The sequence below is a fragment of the Neodiprion fabricii genome, chromosome 5 (genome assembly GCF_021155785.1).
Source record: "Neodiprion fabricii isolate iyNeoFabr1 chromosome 5, iyNeoFabr1.1, whole genome shotgun sequence".
Classification (NCBI taxonomy): Eukaryota; Metazoa; Arthropoda; class Insecta; order Hymenoptera; family Diprionidae; genus Neodiprion; species Neodiprion fabricii.
In genome coordinates, this window is record NC_060243.1 from 16,120,213 (window position 1) to 16,147,344 (window position 27,132).

The 27,132-nt window shown below is 33.1% G+C and overlaps 1 protein-coding gene across 5 annotated transcripts in view; it reads right to left on the bottom strand.

Moving 5' to 3' along the window:
* Positions 1-4,040: 4,040 nt before the first annotated feature.
* The window catches only part of LOC124182688 (guanine nucleotide exchange factor DBS-like), a 42,440-nt gene continuing 19,348 nt past the window's right edge, over positions 4,041-27,132 (bottom strand). For 4 of the 5 annotated variants that reach the window (XM_046570254.1, XM_046570257.1, XM_046570258.1 and 1 more), the window contains 16 exons: positions 24,174-24,269; positions 23,764-23,878; positions 23,322-23,412; positions 22,387-22,617; positions 21,846-22,105; positions 20,624-20,858; positions 18,940-18,975; positions 15,424-15,618; positions 13,595-13,774; positions 12,067-12,252; positions 11,658-11,993; positions 10,417-10,734; positions 9,646-9,843; positions 7,993-8,201; positions 6,847-7,045; positions 4,041-5,860 (listed from right to left, as the gene is read on the bottom strand). In XM_046570254.1, the coding sequence (XP_046426210.1) occupies positions 5,633-5,860; positions 6,847-7,045; positions 7,993-8,201; positions 9,646-9,843; positions 10,417-10,734; positions 11,658-11,993; positions 12,067-12,252; positions 13,595-13,774; positions 15,424-15,618; positions 18,940-18,975; positions 20,624-20,858; positions 21,846-22,105; positions 22,387-22,617; positions 23,322-23,412; positions 23,764-23,878; positions 24,174-24,269 (3,113 nt within the window). In that variant the 3' untranslated portion in view covers positions 4,041-5,632. The remainder of the gene's footprint in view (positions 5,861-6,846; positions 7,046-7,992; positions 8,202-9,645; positions 9,844-10,416; positions 10,735-11,657; positions 11,994-12,066; positions 12,253-13,594; positions 13,775-15,423; positions 15,619-18,939; positions 18,976-20,623; positions 20,859-21,845; positions 22,106-22,386; positions 22,618-23,321; positions 23,413-23,763; positions 23,879-24,173; positions 24,270-27,132) is intronic. The other variant, XM_046570255.1, reaches the window with a different exon arrangement.

Here is a 27,132-nt window from a genome sequence, read left to right on the forward strand (position 1 = left end):
CTGAACCGATTTTAATCAGATCAGCAAATTGTTCGTTTGACGATCGATTCTGTGTCACAATAACAAAAAAAAGAAAGGAAAAAGTGAGTTCTTCTCACTTCTGCATTGATTTAAAATCTTTTGGAAATAAGAACTGATTATTAAGTTTCAGTCAACGTTTCATTCCGTGATCGATACCGTATTATTAATATTAAATATATCTAAGTAATATGATGATACTTAAAGATATCAATATTTTTATACTGTAACAATACCATGTAAACATATCAGTTATATTCGTACTGAAGTTCCTAATCTTGATATAAACATGCCAAAGATTATCAAGAAGAAATTATGTATTGAATTTTTTTTTTTTTTTTTCTCTTACAATGGTAATCTGATTTTTTGTTACACTGCTTCTCTCTTCTCATTCTTCTTCGGGTAATCTTGACGGTAATTATTTTTATATCATATAAGCTACCCGCATACGATAAGTATATGCGTACATTATTTAAAATGATTGCATTGGTTTAATTGCTCTGTTATTAGTTATGGTTATCATTTTTTTAAATATTTTCTCAATGTGAATGCAATTGTATTACCAAAGTGGGTATTTCCGAAACAGGTATTATCAGATGATAAAATGTGTGTTTTTAAGTTTTGTGTTTTTTTTATTTACAAAGCAGTAATTCAGCTGCGTAATAACAAATTACATACAATGTGTTTCGTTTGAGTTGATCGGTTAATCGTACATTCACCAAATTAGAGATTCATATTCTTTATAATTGCAAAGTATGCATTTCGATTAACATTTTTTCAACGAATTATACAGCGCACAATCTCAAAGATAAATATCGTAACAAATGTAACCTAAGACCAAACTGTGGGGTGAAGAGTTTTTTTTTTCTTAATGTTCTTGTCACAGGCTAATTAAAATCTGTATTTGTATTTAAGTGTGGTAAATGTACGATTAATACACATATATAAAGATAAATGATATTAATTGCCGTATTGTTTTCAAAATAAATAATATAATATTATATAATATAAATCTATCAAAAAACAATTCATTTTTGTACTAAGATGTATATGTTATCTACAATAAATTATCTCTATAGCCACCTTAATTCTTTGCCTCACATTTATACAATACGTTTTATTTAATATTTTTTTTTTTCTTCAACAAACAGTGTCCCATCCTTAATCAATTACTGACTAACTCAACATAATTATTATTATTATTATTATTATTACTATACTATTATTTATATCATTATTACACAGATATTGAGCTCCAAGTCTCGGAATATAAATAATATACTGATTTAATAAGGATTAAGTATCCTCTGAAAGAATTTCAGAAGTATTACAGTATCATACAATTGAATTATAGGTACCGTTTTTCAAAACTAGATCAAATCTGGAAAATTAACAATTGATCTTTAATTGGAAGTGATTCTGCTTGATTTATATAAAATCGACTTAAGTAATTTTCACCAGTTATGAAATTGCTTCAGACACAATCACCTATTGAAAAAAAGTATTGAAAATTTAATTTATCGTCTGATATTTCAAGATTTTTACTGAGAATTTACTGCAAATAGAAGTATTGATTTCTGGATTTGTCTTTATTAGCTTTCGTTTGCAAAAATATAATCTAATATTGAATTATCTATGTTAGACAGCTAATTCATTTTTAAGGAACAACCAAAGGAACCGTTATTTAATTAACAAGCTCTGCAACTATATCATTGAGCATGCGAAAACAAAGAAAGCTAATTCTGCTTATTTTAATTCATTATATTCGCAGAATGTAGAAAACAATGTCTTCCATTTGCAAAAATTGTCTATAAAAATTAAAAAATAGATTAGCCGGCTGATTGCATTCAATGTTGAAAATTATAAATAAATATACTATAGTATATAGTGATTATTGAAATAAATTTTAGAAAATTTATGCTTCGTAGTATAATAATACTAGGTGTGTGTATATATTTATACGTGGACAAGATTATTGTCTATATATATGTATATATGTATGTATGTATATTTTTACCTATATACGTTTTGCTTAAAAGTATTTTTAATGCTTTTCTATCACTTGATTATTATTGTTATTAATATTATATATTAATATTATCGTCTAGAAAAACGTTCCAGTGAAAACTGTTTGCAACTTCAAGTGGACAGAAAATTGCTTGTATTTATAGTCCGGAGACGACTTTACAGTTAAATTAATCACGATTTGTTATTAAATAACCTCGTGCCGGGTATTGCATTGAAAATATTCATGGGGAAAAGAATTCAAAGGCATTAATGTGAATAATGTCGGCAGATAAATTTGGGGGGACTCGATGAAAACAGGAGAAACATTGATCAATCTACTGAGATAAGTTCAAATTTGAGGAGAAAATTTTCCTCAACCATTAGTGCAATTGGTGATGAATCAGCCAATGACGATATGTTCACAAAATTTAGGACTGGTTTCAATTTCCATATTTTTAATCGAAAAAAAGGCAAATAAAAATGATAAAACTGTTGTGCATCATTAATTTCCTCAAAAGCCTTTAGGAGTCACTTGATTTTGCGAATGCAATCGTATGTAATAATCGAAATCGCTCAAAACGTCAATATTTCAATTTGCATTACGGCTTTTCCAAGTGAAATGAAAGTCCAAGTGAATATTTCTTTTAATTTAGAATGCCGATAGTTCGCGAAAAGTTTAATTTTCATACCAAAGCACAGATCCGATATTGTAAAACTCATCAAGATATTTTCAGTTAGAAATTGAAGCAAGGTATTATTAAGAAAGTAATATTTCTGTACAAATTAAAGTTGGGGTAAAAAAACCCCGTGGATTTGGAGAAAATATGGTAAGTTTCAAAAGATGTTTTGTTGACAATTGATTTTTAAAAATTTTCAAACATTGAACTAGACGTTCGAATAATTCAACAAAACACTGAAACATACCTTGAGGGATATTAAAATTTGGTATGGGAAACAAATGCCTTGAGAATTAGCTTAAAAATTTTTTTAAATATCAGATAATACAACTTGTGATTAAAAAGCAAATAGTTTAATTTTTCTTATTACGAGTTTGTGTAAAAATGATTGCACTTCTTGCCATTCGCATAATTTACAATTGAACGGTTATTGATTAAACGTTAAATTTCAGTTGGAAGATTAATTTTGATACCATTTGAACCGAGTAAAACCAACGGTTTGAAGGTAATTTTAATTTATGATTACGAAGCGATCATAAACGAAGAATCAAGGAACATCGAAGTGATAATAATGATAATATGTGATCCCAATCAGGTGGTGTTTGCAAATGAAAATAGATCACGTGTGTAAAAATAAGTTCTCTGTGCTTGATTTGCGGGTAAAAAAAAACAGGAAACAACTTCTAATAATAGTAACTGCTACATAGTTATACAGCATCTCGGTTTATACAGCGTATTTGATAATCAAGCAAATCCCCAATTACTTTTTTCTATGCATATAGTATTTACTATATATTTATAAGTTATAATGGTATTGCGTAATACTTGGTGTCAGCTGTTTATTCATTATCATGAATTAGCAAACGTCACGTTCACATTATAGTATGTGTATAATACTAATTATGTATCGATAACTACGTAGTTTGTTTTTGTTTTTTTGTATCGCTCACGATTCACTTATCATCAAAAATCTGTAAAAAAATTTTCGCTGGAATAATGATTGGTCAAGCGACAACACTTCAACAATTTCATTAAATCATAGGTACATATCTTAAATTCTAAATTGGCAATATGGCCAATAACTAGCTCAAGACGCGTCCAAACTGGTCCGTCGACTCATTTCAATATCAATTAGATGTAAGTCTTAAGACTAGGTACTCGGAGCATGTAGAAATTTCATGGCTTGATAAACACTGCGAAGAAAAATTTGTAAAATTTCATAATCGTACTGTGTAACTCATTTTGCATATTTTTTACCCCCATTAGAATGAATATTTTTGTAAACTACTCTACCGAAATTCTTCGAAATTCTATTCGTATTCTATCAAAGATTGTAAAAGTAATTTTGAACAGCTGAGAAACTGACTTTTCGAAACAATAAATTGATACCTAATTTCCCTTTTTTTGTCAATAAAATATATCTGCGCGATATATTATTAACCCTAGTCATTTACATCTATGGAAACTTCCACACTAGTTACACGGGGGGTTACACAAATCCCAGTCAACTATGGAATGTTATTACTGTACGCAACATTACGTTACGACTTGAACAAAATTCTGAGAGTAACAATTCAGAAATAGAGTCCAATCTTAGTTTCAGCAAAAAACGATAAAGGATGTGGGAGAAATTTTGAAAGCAAAAAAGTAAAAAAATATGCAACACATGCGTGGGGTCTTTGAGACCCAAAATTTTTTTCAACCGTTCTTCATTTTACTTGCGCAAGCAACCCCGATTCAAGCACGCTGACTTTAAAATTGTACGTAAAAGTCGGTTCTGGGGTTAACTGGACTCCAAGCCAGTGACTAAGGTTAAATATCAACTTTTCAAGCCTCAGTTAATGAATTACGAACATTTAAGGCTAAGCTATAAGGTTGTTTTCAGTAAGTGAGAAATACGCGATCGAGTCCAAAAAATCGTTGATCTGTGACTCGCGAATTTAGTAAGCTGTAGTATTCAGAATCACAATTCGGTCATTATTTTATCTTCCATATATGTACTTTATTAAGGGGGTATATTATACGAGTAGTTGGCTGAAAAGTGAGTGAATTCTGAGAATTTATTTCTTAATGAGCAATAATTCAATGCCATTGATTTTTTTTTTGTTCAAAAGTATGCAAATTGAGTTTGGTTTCCCATTTTTTTTTTTTTTTTGTTTCTGCAATCTATTAATAGGAAGTATTGTTATTGACAATAACGTTAACCATTCCACTTACCGACATATTTTCTGATATCCAAGGTATCTCAAGAGCGACTCAAACGATTTACTTGGAATTACGGAACGGTACGTTGAAATAGCTAACCCTTTTTAATGCCCACATTACGTTCTTTTTTATTGCCAAAATGGTGATAGTTGGATGTTGAAATTCGATTTTCAGTCCAAAATTTACGATTTTTTTACTCGATTAATAGAAAAAATGTGATGATAAAAACAAATGGGCCGTAAAAAAAAGGATAAGCCATCCAAGAATACTGTCTTTAAAGAAGTAAATTGGTTCAGCGATTTTCGAGATATCGTGGGCATTGCCAAACATATCTAGGTTGGCGAAAGGGTTGAGGTCATAGTCAATATCAATGTTGCCTGTTTATTGATTTTACTCGGAAAAATTTCTAAGCGAAGCTTGGTCTAATAACTTTTGAATAAATCAAACCCCAATCCAATTGAACCGTTGCTTGTCGAGATATAAATGCCCAAAACTCTACCACTTTTTTCTTTCAAGTGTTGATGCATAATTTTCGACGCTGTTCTTGTTAGACGAACTTTCAATGCTTCATAACTTGGCATGAGATTTTTCAAATCTTGACTCATGATTTTAAAATTCCCGTTTTTGGCAACGTGGCGCTGCCGGCATTTCAAAAAGCACGCTTAATACGTGCGAGTGAAAATTTCTAACACACTAGGTTCAATCTAGCGTGTTAGTCGCCTATTTCACATAGTTTCTTGACTATTCACCGACTGACAGCTGCGTGATGTTTTCCTGCTAATTGGCTCTAAGTAGGCTGCTGGCGCCCAGCCTTCTAAGCCAGTGCTGATTAGCTTGACAAACCACCATCCTGCGCAACCGACCTTAAGCAGTTCCAAACTATCCCCTTCATGCATCGTCACCTCTGATTCACCAACCGCGCAGTAATCGGCTAGAGCTATGTATCTACCTCCCTAGAACAATTTTGAAACAGAAAATAATGAACCAATAAATAATGTCAAATAATGTTGAAAATCACCTATTTTATTTCAGAGCAGTTACTCAATACTCAATTATCCGCTGATAGCTTTTCACCGTTGTCACATAACATGAGGTGATATCTTTGTTTTTATCGACATTCTAAAAAAAAATTTTCATTGATTAATTTCAATTGTAACGAACAATTCATGTCGAAGTTTCATGAATTTTGGGAATTAGTTCGTTTACGAGTAAATTGAATACAAAACTCGCCGCAGTCCAAAAAGCTCCTCCATTATAAACATACATGTGGTATTCGAAAGATTCGTAACTTTGGCATAAGATTTTACAATACTCGTTACACATGCTGTGATATTCTCGAAAATTTTATCACCATTTTTAAGTCATTAATTTTTTTTGTCAGCCTGTTGGTTGAACAAGTTTTTTCGACTGTAAAATGATTTAACTTTTTGGTTAAAATCATTTCCTGTTGTGCTCAGATTGAATTTTACTGTTGAATCGTCCGAATTATAAAAGTAAATGTATTGCACAATGATATGAACCTTGTTAAAACGCATTGCTCTTGAATCCTTGAAATCTATATCTCATTCCTGTTTTGTCATTTATATATCGCTAATTCACAGAGACATTCTTAAGATGATAACTGTCTAAAATTAAACTCTGTAAAATGTAAAATTTAGCAATATAAACAGTTTCGCAACTCTTAACAACTCGTAGATTCAAACAAACAAATATTGTCTAGAGGAAAAAAAGGTAAAATGTTTCCCTGTCGAAACTATCCAACAATAAGTAATCTATTTGATTGTAGCTCACTTCCGTTCAACGGATTCGTAACAGGTTTGCTTAGAATTTTGATCGCAGACTGAATGTTGTAGTAATTTATAACTATCCTGCAAATGAACTGTTGAGAATCCGAAGTATTTCAATAGCAAATTGTTATATTAGAGGGCAATCTACTTACCGGAGTAAGCCCAGGATTTTCACTAAAAGTGTCTTCGTCATCCGTGTTACTGTTTTCTGAACTCCAACCGACATCGTCATCTGTGTTTTGGGGCAAATCCATCGGATGTGTAATCACGCTGTTGCCGTCGACTGACAATGTACGCAATGATCCAGACACGCTGCTTTGAGCTTCCCATGATATAGTTTGACGCAAAGGTCTAAATTATGGAATAACAGTGATTGAAACTATCGCACTCGCATAATGCCTTAAAATAGACTATATTTTCAGAAAAGGAAAACCAGAGCATCATCTGCGCATGATATAAAGTGGATTTTCCAAATCTCTGAGACAGGAATCGTTAAATTAAGAATTACCAAAAATAATCGATTTTCGATTAAATCGAATATTTTTTCCCGACTAATGGAGTATAATCGATTATTTTTCAAAATCGATTAATAGAACGACTCGATCATTTTTTCTCACAATCGGTTTTTGTTTTTTGTTCCCAATAATAATGCAATACAATATAAATTTATGCGATTAAAGTATCAATTATTATCATTTTCTTACTTACTAAGTATCTATTTGATATAATAAGTGAAAGATAAACAAATATTTTCACCCGAAATTGAAAAATACTTGCAATGAAACTATAAATTATCCAAAATCTTTTCTGCTATTAAGACTACATACTGAAATTTACGAAATTTTAGTTTGCCATGCTCCGTTTTAAAAAAAATACGAAATAATTTATTCATTTCTACCGATTCAATCGAGTCATCTTTGATTATTTTTTTGGACTTCATTAATGGATGAATCAATTATTTTTATCTTCATGGCCATTCCTATGTTGAATTATTGACTGAAAAATTAACTCTGTTCTAATCTAGAGTATTTCTTCATAAATCTATTCAAGCTATTTCCCATGTGACTTGCCAGAAATTTTTTTTTTTTGCCTTTAAATTCGAAAACATATTTTACAGACAACAAGGATATCAACGAGACCTGTTTTTTAGTGACTTTAAGCTAACTTATCATCAGACATTTTGTTACGTTTAACATGATTTCTATTTCCATTTTTTTATTGCAATAAAATTTTTTTCACTAAATTGAAAACTTTACGTAGCATCGAGAGCTATTCTTATTAGAAAATTGAATACTCACTTGTGATTGGATTTGCCAAGTGCTGTATTCTGCTTCCCCTTCAATTCTGCGAGTTGTGACATCAGGACGCCTTTTATCTGTCTCACCCAAGCTTGTTTGACATCGATACTTGGGGCTTGAATGGTGTGCACTTCGGCACGGCCTTGTAGCCAGATTTCAAACCTTCTCGCATCGCCTTTCACCGATTCTGTCAGACCGATCTGTGACATCTACGTTTTGAAGGACGAAAATAAATGAATCAAGCGTATAGATATCGCTGCAGCAAAATATTTAAGAACTTATGGGTCGTGTGAACCAAAACTGAGGAAAAGAGAAAAAACCGTTTTAATAATTTTCAGCAGTCTTATTTGCGCTAATGATAGTGAATACAAATAAAACAAGATCCTCCTTACCATGTGATAGAATTGAATCTTATTGTTAGCAAATTTAATGACCACAGGCTAAGAAATGCACATTGAAAAAAAAAATGCAGTTTTCTAAGTAGTGTTCAAAACGCTTCAACTTTGATGTTTTTAATATGATTTCAATAATTTCGAGCTCTTTTTTTTCGGTGACCAGATCTCCAGTAATTGTAGGAACACTTCTGAAGAAATGTAACATAATGTTGTGTGTTAACACATAACACATAATCTGTACAGTTTCAACGTGCAAATGTAATTGTTGACGAACATCTGTTGTGCCGTACTTACGCACAACTTTTTTTTTTTTCTTTCTTAAGCCATCAGGTATAGGTCTGAATGACCATGTCCCAAACACAGCTATTTTTACGCACTCTGGAAGTTATGTTTGTTACATTTTTTACATACAACCTCTAAAAGTCTCTGTGCTGAACATGATGAGCCCAAAGACCTTAAAATCGGATGACAAACACCAGAGTTTGATCATTTTAAACGTTCTAATTATAAAAGCGTTTCTAAAATTCCTAATATTTTACCTTGTGTTATTTAAACTTACTCAGATCCATTTTTGTAACGTATATTGAAGATGTTGTTTTACTTGTATTCACTATCGTACACGCACAAATTACATATAGTCCAAAATAGGGAACTTGCATGTTTTTTAATTTTAATTTTATTCGAAAGTAGAATGAAAAATAATGAATTCCCCAAGACTGTATTTTTTTACGAACCATATTAACGCCAGAAAATAATTTTTCTCTATATTCCTCTATTGGACTCGAAAGTAGGATGAAAAATAATAAATTTCCCAAGACAGTTTCTTTTTTCGAGCAACATTAACGCTGCAATAATTTTTTCTTTTACACTAATTTTTCTCGGCAAATTTGAATCGGCAGCCATTTTGCTGGACCCCTCTATCAGCGCCGCCAGGTGTCACCTTCGGGAACTATGCTCGGCTGTAAACACTGTCTTCTTCGAGCAAGCCGGTTCAAATTTACCAAGAAAAATTAGTGTAAAAGAAAAAATTATTGCAGCGTTAATGTTGCTCGAAAAAAGAAACTGTCTTCGGAAATTCATTATTTTTCATCCTACTTTCGAGTCCAATAGAGGAATATAGAGATTTCAGATGCTTGCAGGTTCCCTATCCTTCAGACAATTTTTTCCTTTTTTCCTAACTTTTTGATTAACAGTATGACCACTCATTCAAGCTCAGATAAGAAACCACTGTTAAAAAATACGAATTTGCAATAACTACCTTGAGATATCTTTTGAAGTGATATGTTGCCTTATTGTGGGCCTGAGGTTTACTGTGTTTGCAAAATATGAAAGCTTTTTCGTACAGAAAAATGTGCCTTTGAGAAGGTTTTAATCGGAGGAGTCGTTCTCTTTTGCTGCTACTCCACACGCTGAACGAACCTTGCATCAAAAGTTCACCCTGCACGCCCAAATCTCCCTGAAAAAATCAAGCCGTCAGACATACTCTAAGGCACACATTTTCAAGTCCTTGGTGTTTTGACGCCATTTGTCGCTTCACCATGGCTCACGAAAAGTAGTTAAAAAATTGTGATACACAGTTTGTACGTTTTTTTTATTTTTTTTGATATGTTCATTTGTTATGAAAGTTATTATTCTCCAACCCAAATATCACTGGTGATTTAATCATCTGATCATAAACTAGGATAGTAAATATGTTTTCAAGAGTTATACTTCCAAAATATCGAACTCAATCTTTTCCTCGTCAACATCGCTCTCAAAGAATACAATAATAAGAACAAAAAAACACTAGTAAAATTTTTCAACTATGGCATTACTTTTGGATTCACTTTTGTACCATTTGACTTGCAATTCAAAAACAGTTTCATACGGTAAACACCGTCCAAGAAAGTGGTTTTAAAATGATTTTAGCATATATGAATATCATTTTCTGGAGGTAGAAACATAACTGATACATCTGCTGAAGATAAAATTGTCTGAGAGATGATTGTGTAAGAAATTACTCAAAGTAAGTCGATTTGTTGATACGTACTCCAAACCCGGTGATTGCTATTTGGTGCATGCTATCATTGACGCATTTTAGAACAACGAGCATACAATCCAGAGCTTCTTGAAGTTGGGTGGAGCAGGATTGATCCTCTGTGTACTTCAGCAAATCCTTCAAAAGCAGTTGATATTTGGTAATGCGCTGAACAGGCTTGAGCAAGTACGCAGCCAAGGGTAGCTTGTGACCAAGTCTCTGTTGACAGGCGGCCAAAAATTGTGGCTCGCTTTGAATTTGTTCTCTTAGCCTCTCCGATCGGGGAATATTTTGGCAATAGTAGCTGTAGAGTCTGAAGAATATCTCACGCTGAACGGAAATAAATATGAATTGGCAAAAGAAAGTTCTGACTTAGAGACATAATTATCTAATAATGAAAAAATCTGCAGTTGAAATGATCATAGTATTTGAAAATTAAGTTTACTTTGAGATGAAACGGTTGGACAATCTAAATTAAAAGGTAGAAATAGATAAAATACTGTTTCAAAAATATCAAGTCACTTTGGTTGCACGAATGATAGTGAACACAAATGAAATGACACCCATGATATGGATGAAAAACGAATTTAAGCAAACTTTAATGACACAAGCTGAGATATCGATCATTTGAAAAAGTTTGTTTTACAATTATTACGTTAAAAATTATTAAACTCTGGGATTTAAAATCCAATTCTAAAGTTTCTAGCTTTATTTTGTTCTCCACAAACACCCCTAGAAGTTGCCAAAAACAAATTTCACAAACAGTTATCCCCAAAGTGGATACAAAACAGATTTGAGTATGAACCGTACAACAAATGCTCATCAACAATGACATTTACACTGCATAACTGCACTGCAATGTGAAATTTCTTGAAGATGATTCACACAATTTTTGAGGACCCTGTGATGGCGTGATTCGAGTACAAAATATTAAAACTAGAGAAGAAGAGTAGAATTCAATCATTTTGAACGTTCTAATTATGAAATCTTATCTCAAATTGTTGATATTTTACCTTGTGTTAATCAAATTTGCCTGGATTCACATCTGTTATACAGTAACGAACTTGTTTTACTTCTATTCACTGTCGTTTGCGTAAATAAAATTGTTGAATTTTTTATTTTCCGAACTGTTAATTCAGATTTCCCAACCAACTTATCCGTCAAGATAATTCCCAATCAGTATATCTGCCTTGCAGCTACTTAATTCAACTACATTCAACAATATCTTTACATCACACAGAAGAGTAACTGACCCTCTGCACAAAACAAAGTGCGACGAGTTCTGTGTTCGAAATACAGTTTTCGAGATCCTTGAGGAAAGTTTCTCCGTGAAAAAGGTAAATGTCTTCCAAATTTCCGAACAACACATCAGCTTTTCCAACCAGAGCGGCGGGGACCAGATGCTCCATTAATTCATTTGTCATTTCTATCTTGTATCCTTTAATTATCGAGCCAAGTTCCGCCACGTAAATGCGTTCCGTCTCGATTAGCTCGGCCAAAACGTGGCCTCGTTTCAATCGCAGAGCTTCAAAGTCACGGGGTTCCCCGTCCGGTGACACAGCTTCTCCTTCGATCGGGCTCATTTCCATCTGCGAAGACAATTATTACACACAATATGATCGTTTCTCTGTGAAATCGGTTACACAAATCTATTTGTCATACTTTCGGCATGGTGTTCGCTTTTTTCAGAACCCTGCTCGGCTTCACCATTTGAGGAGGAGGCTGAATTGGTCTAGCTGGCTCAGGCGTCACAGTTTGAATAGGTCTGGTCGGTTTTACGAGCTGTTGTTTCAGCGCGACAATCCTTTTATCGCACATCAACTGAACGTCGTCTATTCTTTGCAATACCTATAAATATTACAGTTCTCATATATTTTTATTTATGTTCATAAATCTTTATTATCGCTGATATAGAAAGTTAACTTGACTTTTATTTCTTTTAATTTCTTTCTTTCTACAATATCCTCCAAGATGCTGTCACTTCATGTTTGTCACTTCATGTGTTCGAGTTTTCCAATCAATGTTGTTTATCAAACTAATTTTTGCTACATATTCACATTTTATGTTTTATGTAGAACATAATAGTACAAAATGAATGTCGAAAACGATGGCTGTGTTCAATAAAAAAATTACTACAAATTAGTTTTTGGCAAAGTATCGCCAAAAAAGTCGACAATAAATTCAATATGATTAATCTTTGCAGAATAAAATGTATGCGCTAACTTTTTTGTATGATAATCATACGATTTCAACGTGTAAATATGTAAAAAAGAATTCTAGAAATATTCCTTTATTCCATCACGATCCTTTCTTGCACATTGCTTGAATGCAATTAAAATTTTCAGGAAGTAGAAACGTATTGAATCCTTTTTTGTGTAAACGGAATGAAACATATTCTCAATTTGTCGACCGCATTATAAACGACGAGTTGTGGTAGAATAATAAGAGCGAGTCTGTGTAAAATTATCGTTTATGTGAGACAAAAAACGGTAATATCAGTTTTTTACGCAACAAGGCATTTTCAGGAAATTCTAAAGATAGTGGTATTCTAATTCAAAACTTTTCTCACGTCTCTGGTCGGTTTTAAATTTTGTTATTCTATAAATACTCTGCATAGAACGGTGAATTTTTTTCGCTTTGCTCACTAACAATCAACCTTCTTCAGAAAAATATATCATTCACAATAATAGATGGGTATAAATGACATGACATAAGTCTAAAGAGGGGTTGCACTCTAAAATTGGCCCTACTTCATATTGGGCGTAGAAAGCTATCGATTTACTTTCTGGTTATGTTCTTTGATAGAAAGGACCACCTGAAACTGGTAATTAATTCGATCATATCTAGGCTGTTTGCAAAATGTGTATTTTTTCAAAAATAAAGACATCGAAAATGTAATGCGATTGATTGTTCGAAACCGTCTCTAAACATGTGAAATAATCTGTTACTCTTAATCTTCAAAATTGTAGGAGACGAATTGTTGAAGAATTTTTTTTTTTTTTGGAAAAAACTTCTTTCGGCCAACATAGCCAGAAAATAAATCTACAGTTCTCTAGAATCGTTATTGTATAGTATCAGTTTTAGTGTGCAGCCCCTTCAGAGATAAGTTCAGTTTTTCAAATCAACAGACGTGCGAACAACATCTTGACGTCATTTGAGGTGATGAAATCAAAAAAAAAAAAAAACCAACCTGTGTTACAAGTGCTTTGGTTTCCGGGGTTATAGAATCCTGAAATATGCATCGGGGATGTTGAAATTCTGCTGCTGAATCGATAAGCTGCTGTAGATTTTGTAGAGCCTCTTCGGGTGCAGTTGTTGCGTTGGTTTGAGACGCCAATAATTCTATGCCACGAGTGCACCATGTATTTGCCTGTCCAAGAAAATCAACTCATGCTTGGTATAAACTTATTTCACTGTAAGATACAGTAATTCATTTTTCAATTTCGGTCTTATTTTTCAGAATTCCGGGAATTTATATTTCGACAATCAATCATTCAATTCGATTATTGTCGGTTTTTTTTTAAGGTGTGTAGATCGAGATCCATTGCCAATTATATCCATTAGTATAAATAAATAGGAAATATTGTTATTAACAATAACATGAACAATTTTTATTCGGTGAAGTGTTTTGCAGTCTTCACGACATCTCAGAAATAACTGAACTAAGTCACCCCAAACTGCTAAACAGTGTCGATGGATATCCTATCCTATTTGCCAAAATTCAAGATTCTTTTTTTCCATTTCTAATCAAAATAGCGACCGTTACAAGTTAAATTACGATTTTTCGTCCAAGACTCGTTTTAAGCAGCGAAAAAATACGATAATTAATTAACTGGTACGAGTTTTTCCAGTTTTCGTGCCAAAATTGGTAGCCACAAACAACCGACCTAATTACACCAAAATTAGTGACCAGGGTTTTTTTGGGTACCTGATTGCATTTAAGAACTTATTTTTTGAATTTGCCACCTCCTAGGGATGCAAATAGGGGTGAGTCGGGATAAATTTTAATTCTTTTTTTTTTATGAATTTTCTGATTATATTCAAATTTGAAACTTGGTGTACCTGTAAAGGTTTTTGGGGTCGCCTATTCCATTGCGACAGGCATTTTTTAAATCTGCCACCACCTGAGGGTGAATAATGATCCTCAGCGTATCAAGACTGATCACATATTTACTGTACTCTTTATTTTATTTTGATATCAGGTTGGCATTGATGAGATAAGGCTGGTTAGTTAGCTAGTTTCATTGTTAGTTTTAATTATGGCCTTGGGTATCCAGTTTTATTTAGATTATAGCTGAGTTTTTATCAAGTTCTTCTCATTTTTCTTTTCTTTTATTCTCCAATCTTGGATTCGTAGTCAGCGACCCAAAAAATTCATATGTGATGATTTTCAGATTAACTACCTAATTTTACAAAAATTTCAACCATTGCCGTTCTTGGATCCTTCATTTTGCAATTCTTCAATTCTGATAATGGATTCGTTATCAAAAGCTCCGAAAACCCCCGAATGATTATTTCGAGATTAAATGCTTAGTTTTACAAAAATTTCAAGTATTGCCAGCGCCATTTGAATCCTCCATTTTGCAATTGTTCAATTCTGATAATGGATTCGTCATCACCGACCCTAAAAACCCCAGAGTAGACAAGTTTCAAAGGACTTATTCCACTTCTTGAGGTTTTGGTACAGTCATACTGAGGCCTAGTTGTAATTACCGATTATTCAAAGCTACCATTTTGAATCTCTTATATTGAATTTTTCAACTTTGCTTTCAAATTTGGATTTAGTGAGCCCCAAAACGGTAGTGTACGAATTTTTGTCCAAATTCAACGAAAGTTATCAGAAATATTAAAAAATGTACATATATGATCCATTACCAGTTGGGTACTTTTTTTCTGTACATATATGATCCATTACTGGTTGAATGAAAAACGAGATAGTCGTATGTAAAGTATCGTATGAAGTCGAATTGAATAATTGGTTGTCGAGATCCAATTCCCAAAATTTACATTGCAACATACCTTGTCTATCCTCTCCATAAGTTCCCTGCATTTTGTCAAAGTGTGCAACCTCCTTTCCAGTCTTTGACTAAGAATTGTACAAATCCTTTGAAGCTCTGCACATTTTGGCTCGACCACTTCGGCAGGGCATTGGTGCCGACCGGAAAGAAGTTGTTGACCTGCTGATATTACTTCTTCGGCGCGATCTATGTCTCCCTACAAAACAGAGGCTTGCAAGTTTCTTTTTGTTTCAAGAGATTTTGGTACAAAGATTATACTGACATTGACCGTATTTCTTCTTCGAAGTTCCCTAATTTGCAGATACTCTGCAAATTTTACACTCTTATTAGACACGAGTTGAACACTTCCTAAAGAAGAAACACGGTTTGTCGAGACGATACATTTTATTTTTTTTTCTCTATCGGTTCATGCAGTAGCAATACTGTGCAAAACAAATATCAATTGCATTCACGCTATTAACATGCTATTTGACAGGCCTCACGGTATTCAAGACAAGTATAAGCAAATAAATTACAGTGACGCAGAAAAATTTGAAGGGCTCAGTTTAACGCTAAAGAACTTTCATGTAATTGTACCGAATTTGCGGATAAACAATGCGGAAGTCGTAGGAATAATGAAAATACGTCCTCGTTAAGAAGTATAGAACACTCATTAATCGTCCGACAGATAAGAAAGTGGCAATATACATATAGTTTATATAGTTTACCAGACAAAATTTATTAATTGAATTCAAGAAGTTAGAGTGCAAAAAATTACAATGAGTATGCGGTATTTGGTTTTGTTATCAAACTCCCTTACATCGATTTGTTATATCATACTCGGAAGAATAATCATTACGTGTGTTAATTTTGTTAAAACTCTCTTTCGCACATGAATTCAGTAAAATACAGTAAAAGTTACACATTTTGGTCGGCAGACTAATTGTGCGCATCCCTCATGGAGATGTCACCCCCCCTACGATACTCAAGTTTCTCAAAAAAGGAAATAAAATAAAGGAAAGTAACAATCTGTTGAAAATAGGTTCACTTTCGGAGCAAAACATTTGATTTTCATGTTCTCTCGGGGTTAAGAAAATGAATGTAGGGTGCTTCTACGGAAACAGAAGGATCACCGTGAGGCCTGTTATAATTTATCGTGAATCGTTACATGATGAACAGAATTTTGTCATTATGTGCATAGATGCAACACAAAACTTTATCGTGTGCACCGTTCGGAATTTTTAATATTAATTACGGGAGGATCCTACTTCGATATGGAAGTAATCAATATTTCCTTTATCTTTCATCAATATTTTAATACTTTCGAAGCAAGACAAGTTCATGCAAATTCTTTACGCAAATTGAGAATTCATGGGTTATATTTTTACTTTCAGATACGCGTGTTTCTGAGAAATGTTTATATAATTTGATCTGATATAATTTACACGAGTCACATTTTGTCCTTCGGAGACAAACATCATGTATTCACCTTTGACTTTGGACTTAAACTTATATATCTGTAACAGCGATTGTATAAAAAACAAATATCTACTGTCTTGACCATGCACTTATTATTGACGAAGAATCTTTGATTCAAAATGTTGGAAGCTTGTTTAAAAATTTGAACGATTCCCGGGGATTTGTTTACTTTTTTTTACTGTTTATCATAAGTATCCCGAAGCAGAATCCCCTTGTTTTAGTAATAATTGAACTTTGAACAGAGTTGAAAATGATTTGTGCGATAAATTCTAAATGTGTGGATGATGAAGTTAAACTCGGGTAATGACAAGAAAAGGTAGAAGTATTTTTTTGGATAAAAGAGTTCGAAATACGTATTATATATTATATCCCTGTTCGAAAAATTTCGAAGCAAAACCGTTGAAATGCGCTGGACCAAATTATTTCTTACCGAACTACTCCATGTAAAACTGTCCATATTTACGTTAAGAAAATATACAGAACTACGCGAAAATAGTATATTAATTCTTTTAGTTGCAAAGTTATGTAAAATAAAGTCCATTAAGCTCTCCGTTAGAGGCCAGATTTCTACAGTTTTGTAACTAAAGGTATCATTAACACAGCCAGTTTGAGTACTTCAACATTTTTTTGCATTAATATCCAGAATTCTATGTTGTTTAATAGTAGCCTCCATAACCAGCTAATTTTGCATAGCACTTTCCAATAGTTTTACACGGAAATTTTTCCACCAGGATTTTACAAATAGTAGGAAATTATATTGACGGAAGAAAATCGCCCACGGACAGACAACCTGATATTCATTTTTATTTGGCTATCGCAGATCATCGATACGTAGTACAGTATCTATTTAATGGATCTATGAAAGTCTTCATATGATTTCAGGATATTTGCTTTCGATACTATGCCACAAACCACGAGAGATGCCTAAAAAGTTCAAGTTACTAAGTTAAGACTTATATTGCAAGAAGCGAAGAGTCTAAAGTCTGTAAAAACACTTTTAGGTTTTGTTCATATTTCATATCGTAAACGCTGTTATTTCAAGAAATTATTAGATGTATTGAAATCTAGAGTCTCAAACTATGAATCTGTCTGGTGAAAGGTGCATTGAACTGACAGGAATGAAATAAACAAAGTGCGTACTTATTGCAAACCTGGTAAGTAAGAGAATATTAAACGCGAATTCAATTCAGGGAAGAAAAAAATAAGTGTAGCGAATTGCTTTAAAACTTTGAAAATTTGGTACGTTGAATCGATTTGATTTTGTGACGTATCATTTCATCCAGGAGAATTTTTTACAATTATACTATGACCATATTTTTTCAACATGTTGATGGCGTTGGATACTCAATTTTTCGAGATTGCACTGATATTGATTTTAATCAGCAAATAGCAATATTGCATTGACTATTGATAGAAAAAAACGAAATCGACAAAACAGTTTTTAAACAAAATAAGCCATCTTTGCGTGAAATTCCATTAGACTCCTGAAGTTTCCATAGTTCTATTTGCAGCAGTTTGCTGTTTTTCGTAATTTCAGACTCTTTTTTTTTAATTTCCAGCAGCACAATCGTCACTTACAAATGTAATGATTTTATAAACACTCAACATGCGATCGTCTCGTAATGAAGTTACAAAGAAGGCAATCATTTTCAACTGTGCAACTTTCTTAAGTTAGTTTGAATCACCTCGTAACTCAAACGGATATGTGAATTATATTATTGTTCAGAAACTCTTACATTATTGGTTTTTTCTAGTTCCTGAAATTTCATTATCGTTGACTTAAATAAATACAAATTCACCTTGTGACAGATAAATCCATAGTTTGAGCTGTTAATCTCATTTCAAACCATCAGACAAAACTAAAGCAACTGTCTAATAGTTACAGAAAAAATGTAAATTTCCTAAACGTTGGGTTGCCCATTAGCGAGCAAATTTTTTCCTTCGGCTATAATTTCCCTGAACACAAGTAGATTTAATTTACATATTTAATTGTTATCTTTCAAACAGTATATATGAAGATTATATATTATGTATAAATTTTGTCAAGTGGATTGCTTACCAAGACCCAAATCCACATGGTATGCAACAAATAGGACTATCGACAAAATCAGGAAAGCGGTGCAACTTAACATCTGTGCATCTTGTGCAGATTATCCTGTGCAAGGTATCCAAATCAGCTATACTTAATTGAAACTTCAGCCACAAGTTGGATTTGTAAAATTTTCCCAACTCGATAATTGCCTTATTTACAATATTAAGCTCGAATGTTTGGACTATAATTTTTTCACAGTATTAACAATATCTAAACTGCTGATTTGGATTGTGCATTATGGTGCATTTATCAAGTTTGATTTCTATTACGCATTAAATTAAGTTGTATCAAGCGTTAGAACCATTTTTGTATTTCTTTATTCACCGACAGGCTCGCTGTTGATCGTGTAAGATATTATTCGTAATAATGAAAATATCACTCACTGTCTGGTATTTCTTTTTGAAAGAAAATAATATACTGAGTTCAATTTTTCTGCAATCCTTCACTTTCTTTCTTACGATCAATGGAATAAACCAAAGCACAGTTAAGTATAATACAAATTTAAGGCTATTCATTGATTGTAGAATGGCTCGGAAATCGTTCTCATACACATACCAAAATCACTTATACAAATATCATGTTTAAGACCTGTAAACCCATTAATTATTTAAGAAATTCATAATTGATGATAATAATCATAACAACTTACACAGCGAGCCTGTTGAGGAAGGGTATTCGAATAGTCAGTGTCATTTTACGTATGAATAATGGTTATAACGTTTCACATGATTATATGATTCATATCAAAGACACATTATGGCCAATTAAATATTTGTAAGATTGATGTGCTCTAGCTAATTGAAATGAAACCAAATCAATCTGTCCAAGTGAGAATAAAATTGAATAAACCGAGATGTATAATTGTTGTATCCTGGTCAACAATAGTTTTCATTAGACTTTGGCTTTACTTTTTCTTTGTCAATTTATCGTCGTAAAATTGATCAAAACCACAAGGAATAGGTCAAAAGTTTCCAGAATTGAGAAATTTGAATGAACTAATACGAAAATCTCTAAACTCTACGGGCATCTTCAAATTATCCTAAGTATAAAATATTTCCTGAAATGAAGTCTCGCAATCAAAGCCAAAATATACACAAGCCTGAATTACACTTGACAAAATGAAGTAGTTCGAATCTTGCGATTTTGTTACACCACTGAATTATTTAAAATTATTTCTGGACTGTGGAACTTTGAAAATGAACCCAAAACTACCAAATATTTTTAATTTTACAATAACAGAGTGTAAATATCTGTCAAATCGGCGGAGCTAAATCCAAAAAATTGACTATCTTCAACTAGACGCAATTGCTTATCTTTGAGAATAAAAATTCTTACGCAATTCTTCATCTCGCTTGGGAAAAAAGTCTATTTCCAATTTTACGTGATTGGGCTGATCATAGTTTACGCAAATCTCAATGGCTAGAGATACGAAAAAAATTACCAAATTTTTTGTGTGCCAACATAAATCGCTATTTCATAATTTGAGCATATGATTGAAAAAGCATCTTTGACGCATTTGATTGATTACATGTCGTATGTAGCGTAGAAAATTGATGAAAACTGAAACCATCATAGCTGCAAGTGTCGTGAAGTCTGAATATGAATCAACAATCATAAATCAAGAGTCAAGCAATCAAAGAGTACTACTTACTCTGCATATCCTCTGAAAAGTGGACGTATCGCGCAGTAGTTGGTTTACTCTCGACTGGGTCTCGCCAACCTCCGTCATGTCTCCGACTGTTTTCATGTGCTGATCCAAGTTCGCTTGAAGCTCCCTGAAATCCTGTTCGAATTGACGCAAGGCTAGGCAATGCCTCAGCCGGGAGCTGTGGTGGGACCAAAACAGATCAAATGTTCTTTCCGTTTCCTCTAACTGTACCAGTAACCTGCCAAAAACGTAAAGCAATTATTGTTGTTGGATATTCTGAAATAGAAATTATTTGACCTCATGAAATACGAACAGGGTTTGAATCCAAAGTTAAATAAAGTCAAAAAAATGTTCAATATATCTGTAGCGTCGTTATTTGCACCAATGAACAAATTCCAATGATACAAGCCAAGATATCAACGATTTGAGAAAAGATTTTGTAACGGAAATGTTCAAGACGATTAAAATCTGGATTTTTTGATAATTCTAACGTTTTTGGGCTTATTTAATAAAAGTATTCACAGATCTCCTAAGAACGAATTTCAAAAACAGTTATCTTCAGAGTGGATAGAAATAAATTTGTGAAAGATCTGGTCAGAGATGATGTGACCTCGAAAACATTAGAATTGGTTTATAAACACCAGAACTTACGCATTTCGAATACTTGAATTTAACCCATTTACAAGATTCTCAATCGTTCAGCGAAATAATTAAACTTTGGTGTTTTTGGTTCAATTCTAGTGCTTCTGGACTCATTTTCTTTACTGACCAGATCCCCACGAATTGTCCAAAAAACATTCAATAAATCTAATGATATAGCATGGTTGCAACGTGCAAAATTAATTATTGAACATTTGCTGTACCGTGCTTCCGCAAATCTATTTGTATCCACTCTGGAAATAACTAATTGCAAAATTTGTTACAAACGATCTCAGAAAATTTCTACGGTGAACAAAATAGTCCCAAAGACTTAACAATCGGATCAAAAACAACAGAGTTTAATCATTATGCACAATATGATTAAAAAACCTTTTCTTAAATTGACGATATTTCAATTTGTGACGTTCAAATTTGGTGAGATTCATTTGCATCAAACAGTCGAGACGTTGTTGTATTCGTGTTCACGATGATTGGCAGAATGAACATTGCCGGGAATTTTTTAAACTGTTTTCACTTTTTTCCTAACTTCTGATTCATTCTTGAACGACACTATAAAATAATGTACCTTTCTACAGCAGAAACGTTTCCCAACCGGTCAGCAGTGCTTTTACCAGTCAATTGTCGAACGCTATCCAACAGGGTTTCACCGTGTTTGGCTGCGCTGAGTATTTCTTCCTTGAGTTCGTTGTATTCTGTCTGCTGTTGATTCAGCAATGTCGTGGTCGCAATAGTGTTATTTGGAAACTCAACTTCGGCTAAACGTCGAGTGAAGGAATCCAGAGCGAGAGATACCTCCTGTGTTATTGAGGAGAATTTCTCCAGACTCTAGAAAAACAGTGATATGTCATTAATTTACAGATATTCATAAAGTAAATATGTAAGCAACAAAATCACTCAGTTTTTCTGTATCAATTTCCGAGTTTTTCCTGTTAAAGAGGACATAATTTGGTCACTTTTACAAATGTTGCAATATCCTATTTTTTTTTTTCACGTTTCACAAATAGTATCACTATTGCCTTTGTTGCGTAATCAGATGAGGTGCTCTACCTTATTTTCAAATTCTCATTTCTTTCCGTACTTTCTTAATCATGTTCGAATGTACTCACAATTCTATTTTGTATCCAGGTGTGATGACAGTAGGGCAAATCACCTCCCAGTTGCTCGGTGAGTTGATCTTTTTCAACGAAATCGGTCAACTCGAGAACGTTGGCCAAAACTATGACCCTGAATTTGAACTCTTCGCGAAACAATTTGTTCGAGACTTCAGAGATGGCTTTTTGAAGAAAACCGGCTGGACGAAGAACGTACGCTACGTGTACCAAACCGGGAAAGAATGCCTGAAAATATGTTCAAACGTGTGTAAGAAGAGCATAATATACATTTACGGAAACCGTTGTACTTTTTAATAATTTCATTACGAGATAGCGTTTATCTAATTAATATAGTCGCAGGCTACAACACTTGGTCTGAAATAAAAAATATAAAACTAGTGGAATTATCTTTTTAGAAGTCCAGATATCAATGTTTTAATGTGAATTGCTACAGAACGATGGGAATCCAATGGAATCCTTCAGTTTTACTCTACAACGGCTCCTTTTATTCAGAAGATTATTTGTTTATACAATCTTACCGAAACACTTTTTTTTATCGTGTTTGTATTTTTAAGTACTTACTTTTTAAATACTGCAACAAAATTGATTGCTATCATCAAGTGGTAGTATTCAATTGACCAATGAAAATAAAAAGATTATCCATTCTCAGAATGACTTTGAAGAAAATACTCTTTTGAATAAAACGAGCTCGCACAGAGTGAAATCGAACTAATTTACTAAACATTCAACAATCTTGAAGAGATTTTAAATGATGTATCGATATTTAAGCTTCCATTTATGATTCCTATGTTTACTGTTTGTGTATTTTTAAAGAGAACTTCATAGCTTACGAACACAACAATCTGATAAACGCTCAATATGCGACTGTTCTGTAACGAAGTCGATAAAACCTCGTTACAAATGCGCTCAAGTCCTCATTTTAAACTTACGGATATCTTGAGCAGCACGTTCTTCACAGAGTTCCATTTATCATTCCTGCGATCAATTATCAGATGAAATCCTAGATCAGCCTCTTGTAATCTGCAACAAGGTGAAAGTTTTCATCAATTCCAATAAAATACTTGCACTATTTTCCTTCTTTACACACTTTTTGCCAGAATTGAATTTCACTTCAAATTCATATTATTGCTAAATCAATAATTTCTTGAGTATTGATATTGGGAGAATTCTTTGGAGCTGCCCTTTCAAGCTATTCATTTGTCCGCTTACTCGTGTAAATTAATAGTCAATAATTACTGTGAATACGAGAGGTTTGCTCCAAGAGATCCTTATCATGTGTTTGAAAACTGTGCTCTTTGAAAATTTTATGAAGAGTAACTCTAACATGGCAGGAAAAATTGAAGCGAATTATTAGAACCATGATTTACTTACGTCGGAACTGAGGTGAGATATAGCATGAGCCGCTGATAATCCAAGTCACTCAAATTTAGAAAATTTCCGTTATCTGGGAATGTGATTATCGGACATCCTTCTCTTGTTTTTCCACCTAAGTTTGAATATCAGTTTGCAACATCAACACGAGCGTAATAGATTTAAATCGCTCTTTACATTGAGAATTGTTTCGAAATGATTGAAACTCTAATGGATTCGTTTGATTTCACACTACGATATCTAATGTTATTCAAGCAACTATTTTCGAAAAAATTACTCAAATTGATTACTTTTTTTTAACACGTCAAGTCAAAATATTGCACTGAATGAAGATGCGGCAGATACGCCGTGCAGATAAATCCACAAAAGCAAATTTCAAGGATGTTCTCTGTCGTATTTTCTGTTTCTACCTGTAATGATAGCGTACTGCGGTTGGAGAAGATCTGCGACGTCTTGTACTGCTAAGTCTCCGTTCTCAATCTCACCGGTCATACTCTCGACATCGTCTGCAACAAATATCAGATTTGAATGACCGAGTAAAATTGGCCCTCTGATAAGAAGCTAAATTATCCTTTTTTGTTCGTCAAAGTTGTCGGCACAATAAATGTGCAGATTTTGAATCAACATTGTACGAAGCATGGCGAACAGCAGGAATCTCACTCCGAGTCTTATTTGGCTCGTTTAATGTATTAACTTGACAACAATTTGACACACATCGTTTAGCGCATTACTTTTTTTATCCTTTTTTCATCACCAGACCGACGCTAGACGTTTGATTCAATAAATATCGGAACAAGTTGCCTGACACTGCACTAATATGACCTTATTGCTGATACAGACTGTCCGCCGCAGTTCTCTGTCTTACCATCGAGCCCTCAGCTGACGGCTGTAACTGTATATCAAGAGGCTCTCAATCCCGTCGCTTGGAAATCATCTTTCTCTACATTGTTGCCTATTTATTTTCTCTCTTCAAGCATGATGCTTTCGATTGAATAATAGACCATAAATAGATATAACAAAATCATTCTATCGATCGACTCATTATTTCTGCGTAACAAACTTTAGGACATAATTTTGATACGATGCAACAGATCGGGTAAGAATTTAACTACTTTTAAAAATTGCTACGGTTCTTTAAATTCAATCACGATTTCCAAGTCAAGGTATCGAATATATTCATATTTTATTTCATTACTTCAATTTAATTTGTCCATTTATTCGCTAGCGAATTCATCGTTTATCATATCTGCTTTGTATTTCTATTACACAATTTTCAATTTTAGTACAGTAAAATTCAAAGAGGATTCAATTTCTCGAAAATAATATACCGTTTAATTTCTGAACAAACTCTTCCTTGCCAAATATTTTTCAAATTTCAACAAAACTATCATATCAGTAAGATTGACAACTATCATGCGAACTTTAGTAATCTAATTATTGTACATCTGATTATTCACTAGATAGAATATTGAACAATAAATAATACCATAAATCTGTAATTTTCAAACATAAAATTATAGTAAGCTCATTTTATACGAAGATAGTGAAATTCGTTTGTCACCACGTTTTACCTTCAAATTTCTCTACCATCTTCTTCAGGTTTTCAATATAAATTTTTACAGAATAGTAAATTTAATTCAACAGTGTGAATCCATTGTTTCGGAAGAATTTTGTATAAATATAACATTTGTATTGCAAAATTTCCAAGTTTTTTAAATTCTGATCTTTCAAATGAATTTCATGTCATTATTTGAACCTGAAAAGTGTTTTATACTCCAGAATGCTTATATTTCCGCGACATTTAAATAAAAATAGTCACATTCTTAATCAATGTTTATGCACCCCAAGACATAAATGTAACAGTATATTCGTAATATTTTCAAAGAACAGGGCAGAGAGTTTGAGAACCTCTGTCGGCCAGTCAGGCGCGGGGATTGCATACCTTGGTTATAAGAATTTTAAAAATACAAGAAATCCCATGACTTTTTATAACTTGACCCCGACCTTTCTCTTTCCAGTTACGTATCATAATCAAGCCAAATACGTATGTGTATAAAGATGTGCACACACGTGTATAAGTTTCGTCGGATCAAAATGTTAATCTGCGGGTAGAGATGAGGAGGGAAAAAAAAAAAAGACAAAGAAAAAAAAGACCATGCTGCTTATATATATATATAATTAAGACGCCGTTAATCAAGAATTATTACGCGTCCCGGTATTTCGCTTCACGATTCTATAGAGAAGTTCATCAGACTAAATAAAAAACAACGAACGAATCGAAAAAACGAAAACAACAAAAAAAAAAAAAGAATCACGCGTCTACATATTCACGAGACCGTTTTTTAATCTATTTACGTGAATGCAAACTGTGTCAATGTGTGGGGTTTTACAGTTTTACATTTTATATTCATTGAAAACCTAGTACGGAATAATTCAGCAGATGTGTTGAGAAAAAAAAAAAAAAAAAATCGACTACAACTGTAACGTATACGATGTACGGTTTTTCAATCGAAATTCGAACGTCGTTACGTTTTTCGGGTCAATGATAATGACCCGTGGACTAAAAGCCGATGTCCGATAGAGTTGAAAACGAGGAATATTAGGTAACTGTTTATACTTGACTTGAGTCCATTTTTAAATCCATAAATGAATGCGTCGACTTTTTTTTACCGTTGTTATAGTAATCCCGCTGATACAACATTTAATTTTTTCAAGTTTGAACACACTCTACATTCCAACGAAAACAAATTAATCGGTAATTTTTATATCTAAGAATGCGTATTTTTGTTTCCTATTGTATTGAAATACAAATAAGCTTTAGCGGTGTTTCGGGTTTCCTTCAATTTCTTTTACGTTCGAGTTACAGCACAAGTTGTAAAAAGTTCTCCTTATTCGTATACTTAATACACAATGTATGATTTAATTACGCGTTGGTGAAAATTTCACTTATATTACTTTAGTTTCGTTCGAACTCTGTAATCATTTTAATCTCTCGTGTATCTTTAAGTAACACACGCTGTTGGATTTTTACAATTGCCGTACCGCACGGTAAATTTGGTTCAATATGTAACGAAGAATTTCAGATGTTTTTCGTTTTCTTTTTCTACCCCTGTTCGCTGATTATTCACAACTGATTGCAAATTCTGCAGTGAATACATATGTAAATTTGATAGGCATCGAATTATTTCGTAACGGGTTATGTGATCAGGGAAAATGGCCTAACGAAAATATTCAAGTACATACCGTGCTAATGAGTTGAAAGAAAGTGTTGAAAATTGTGTCATTCGAATTTACATAATCATGGTTTACATTTCGTTGTAATCGTTACTTACTCATAGTATAATAGAAACAGATTCAATTATAGTTGGC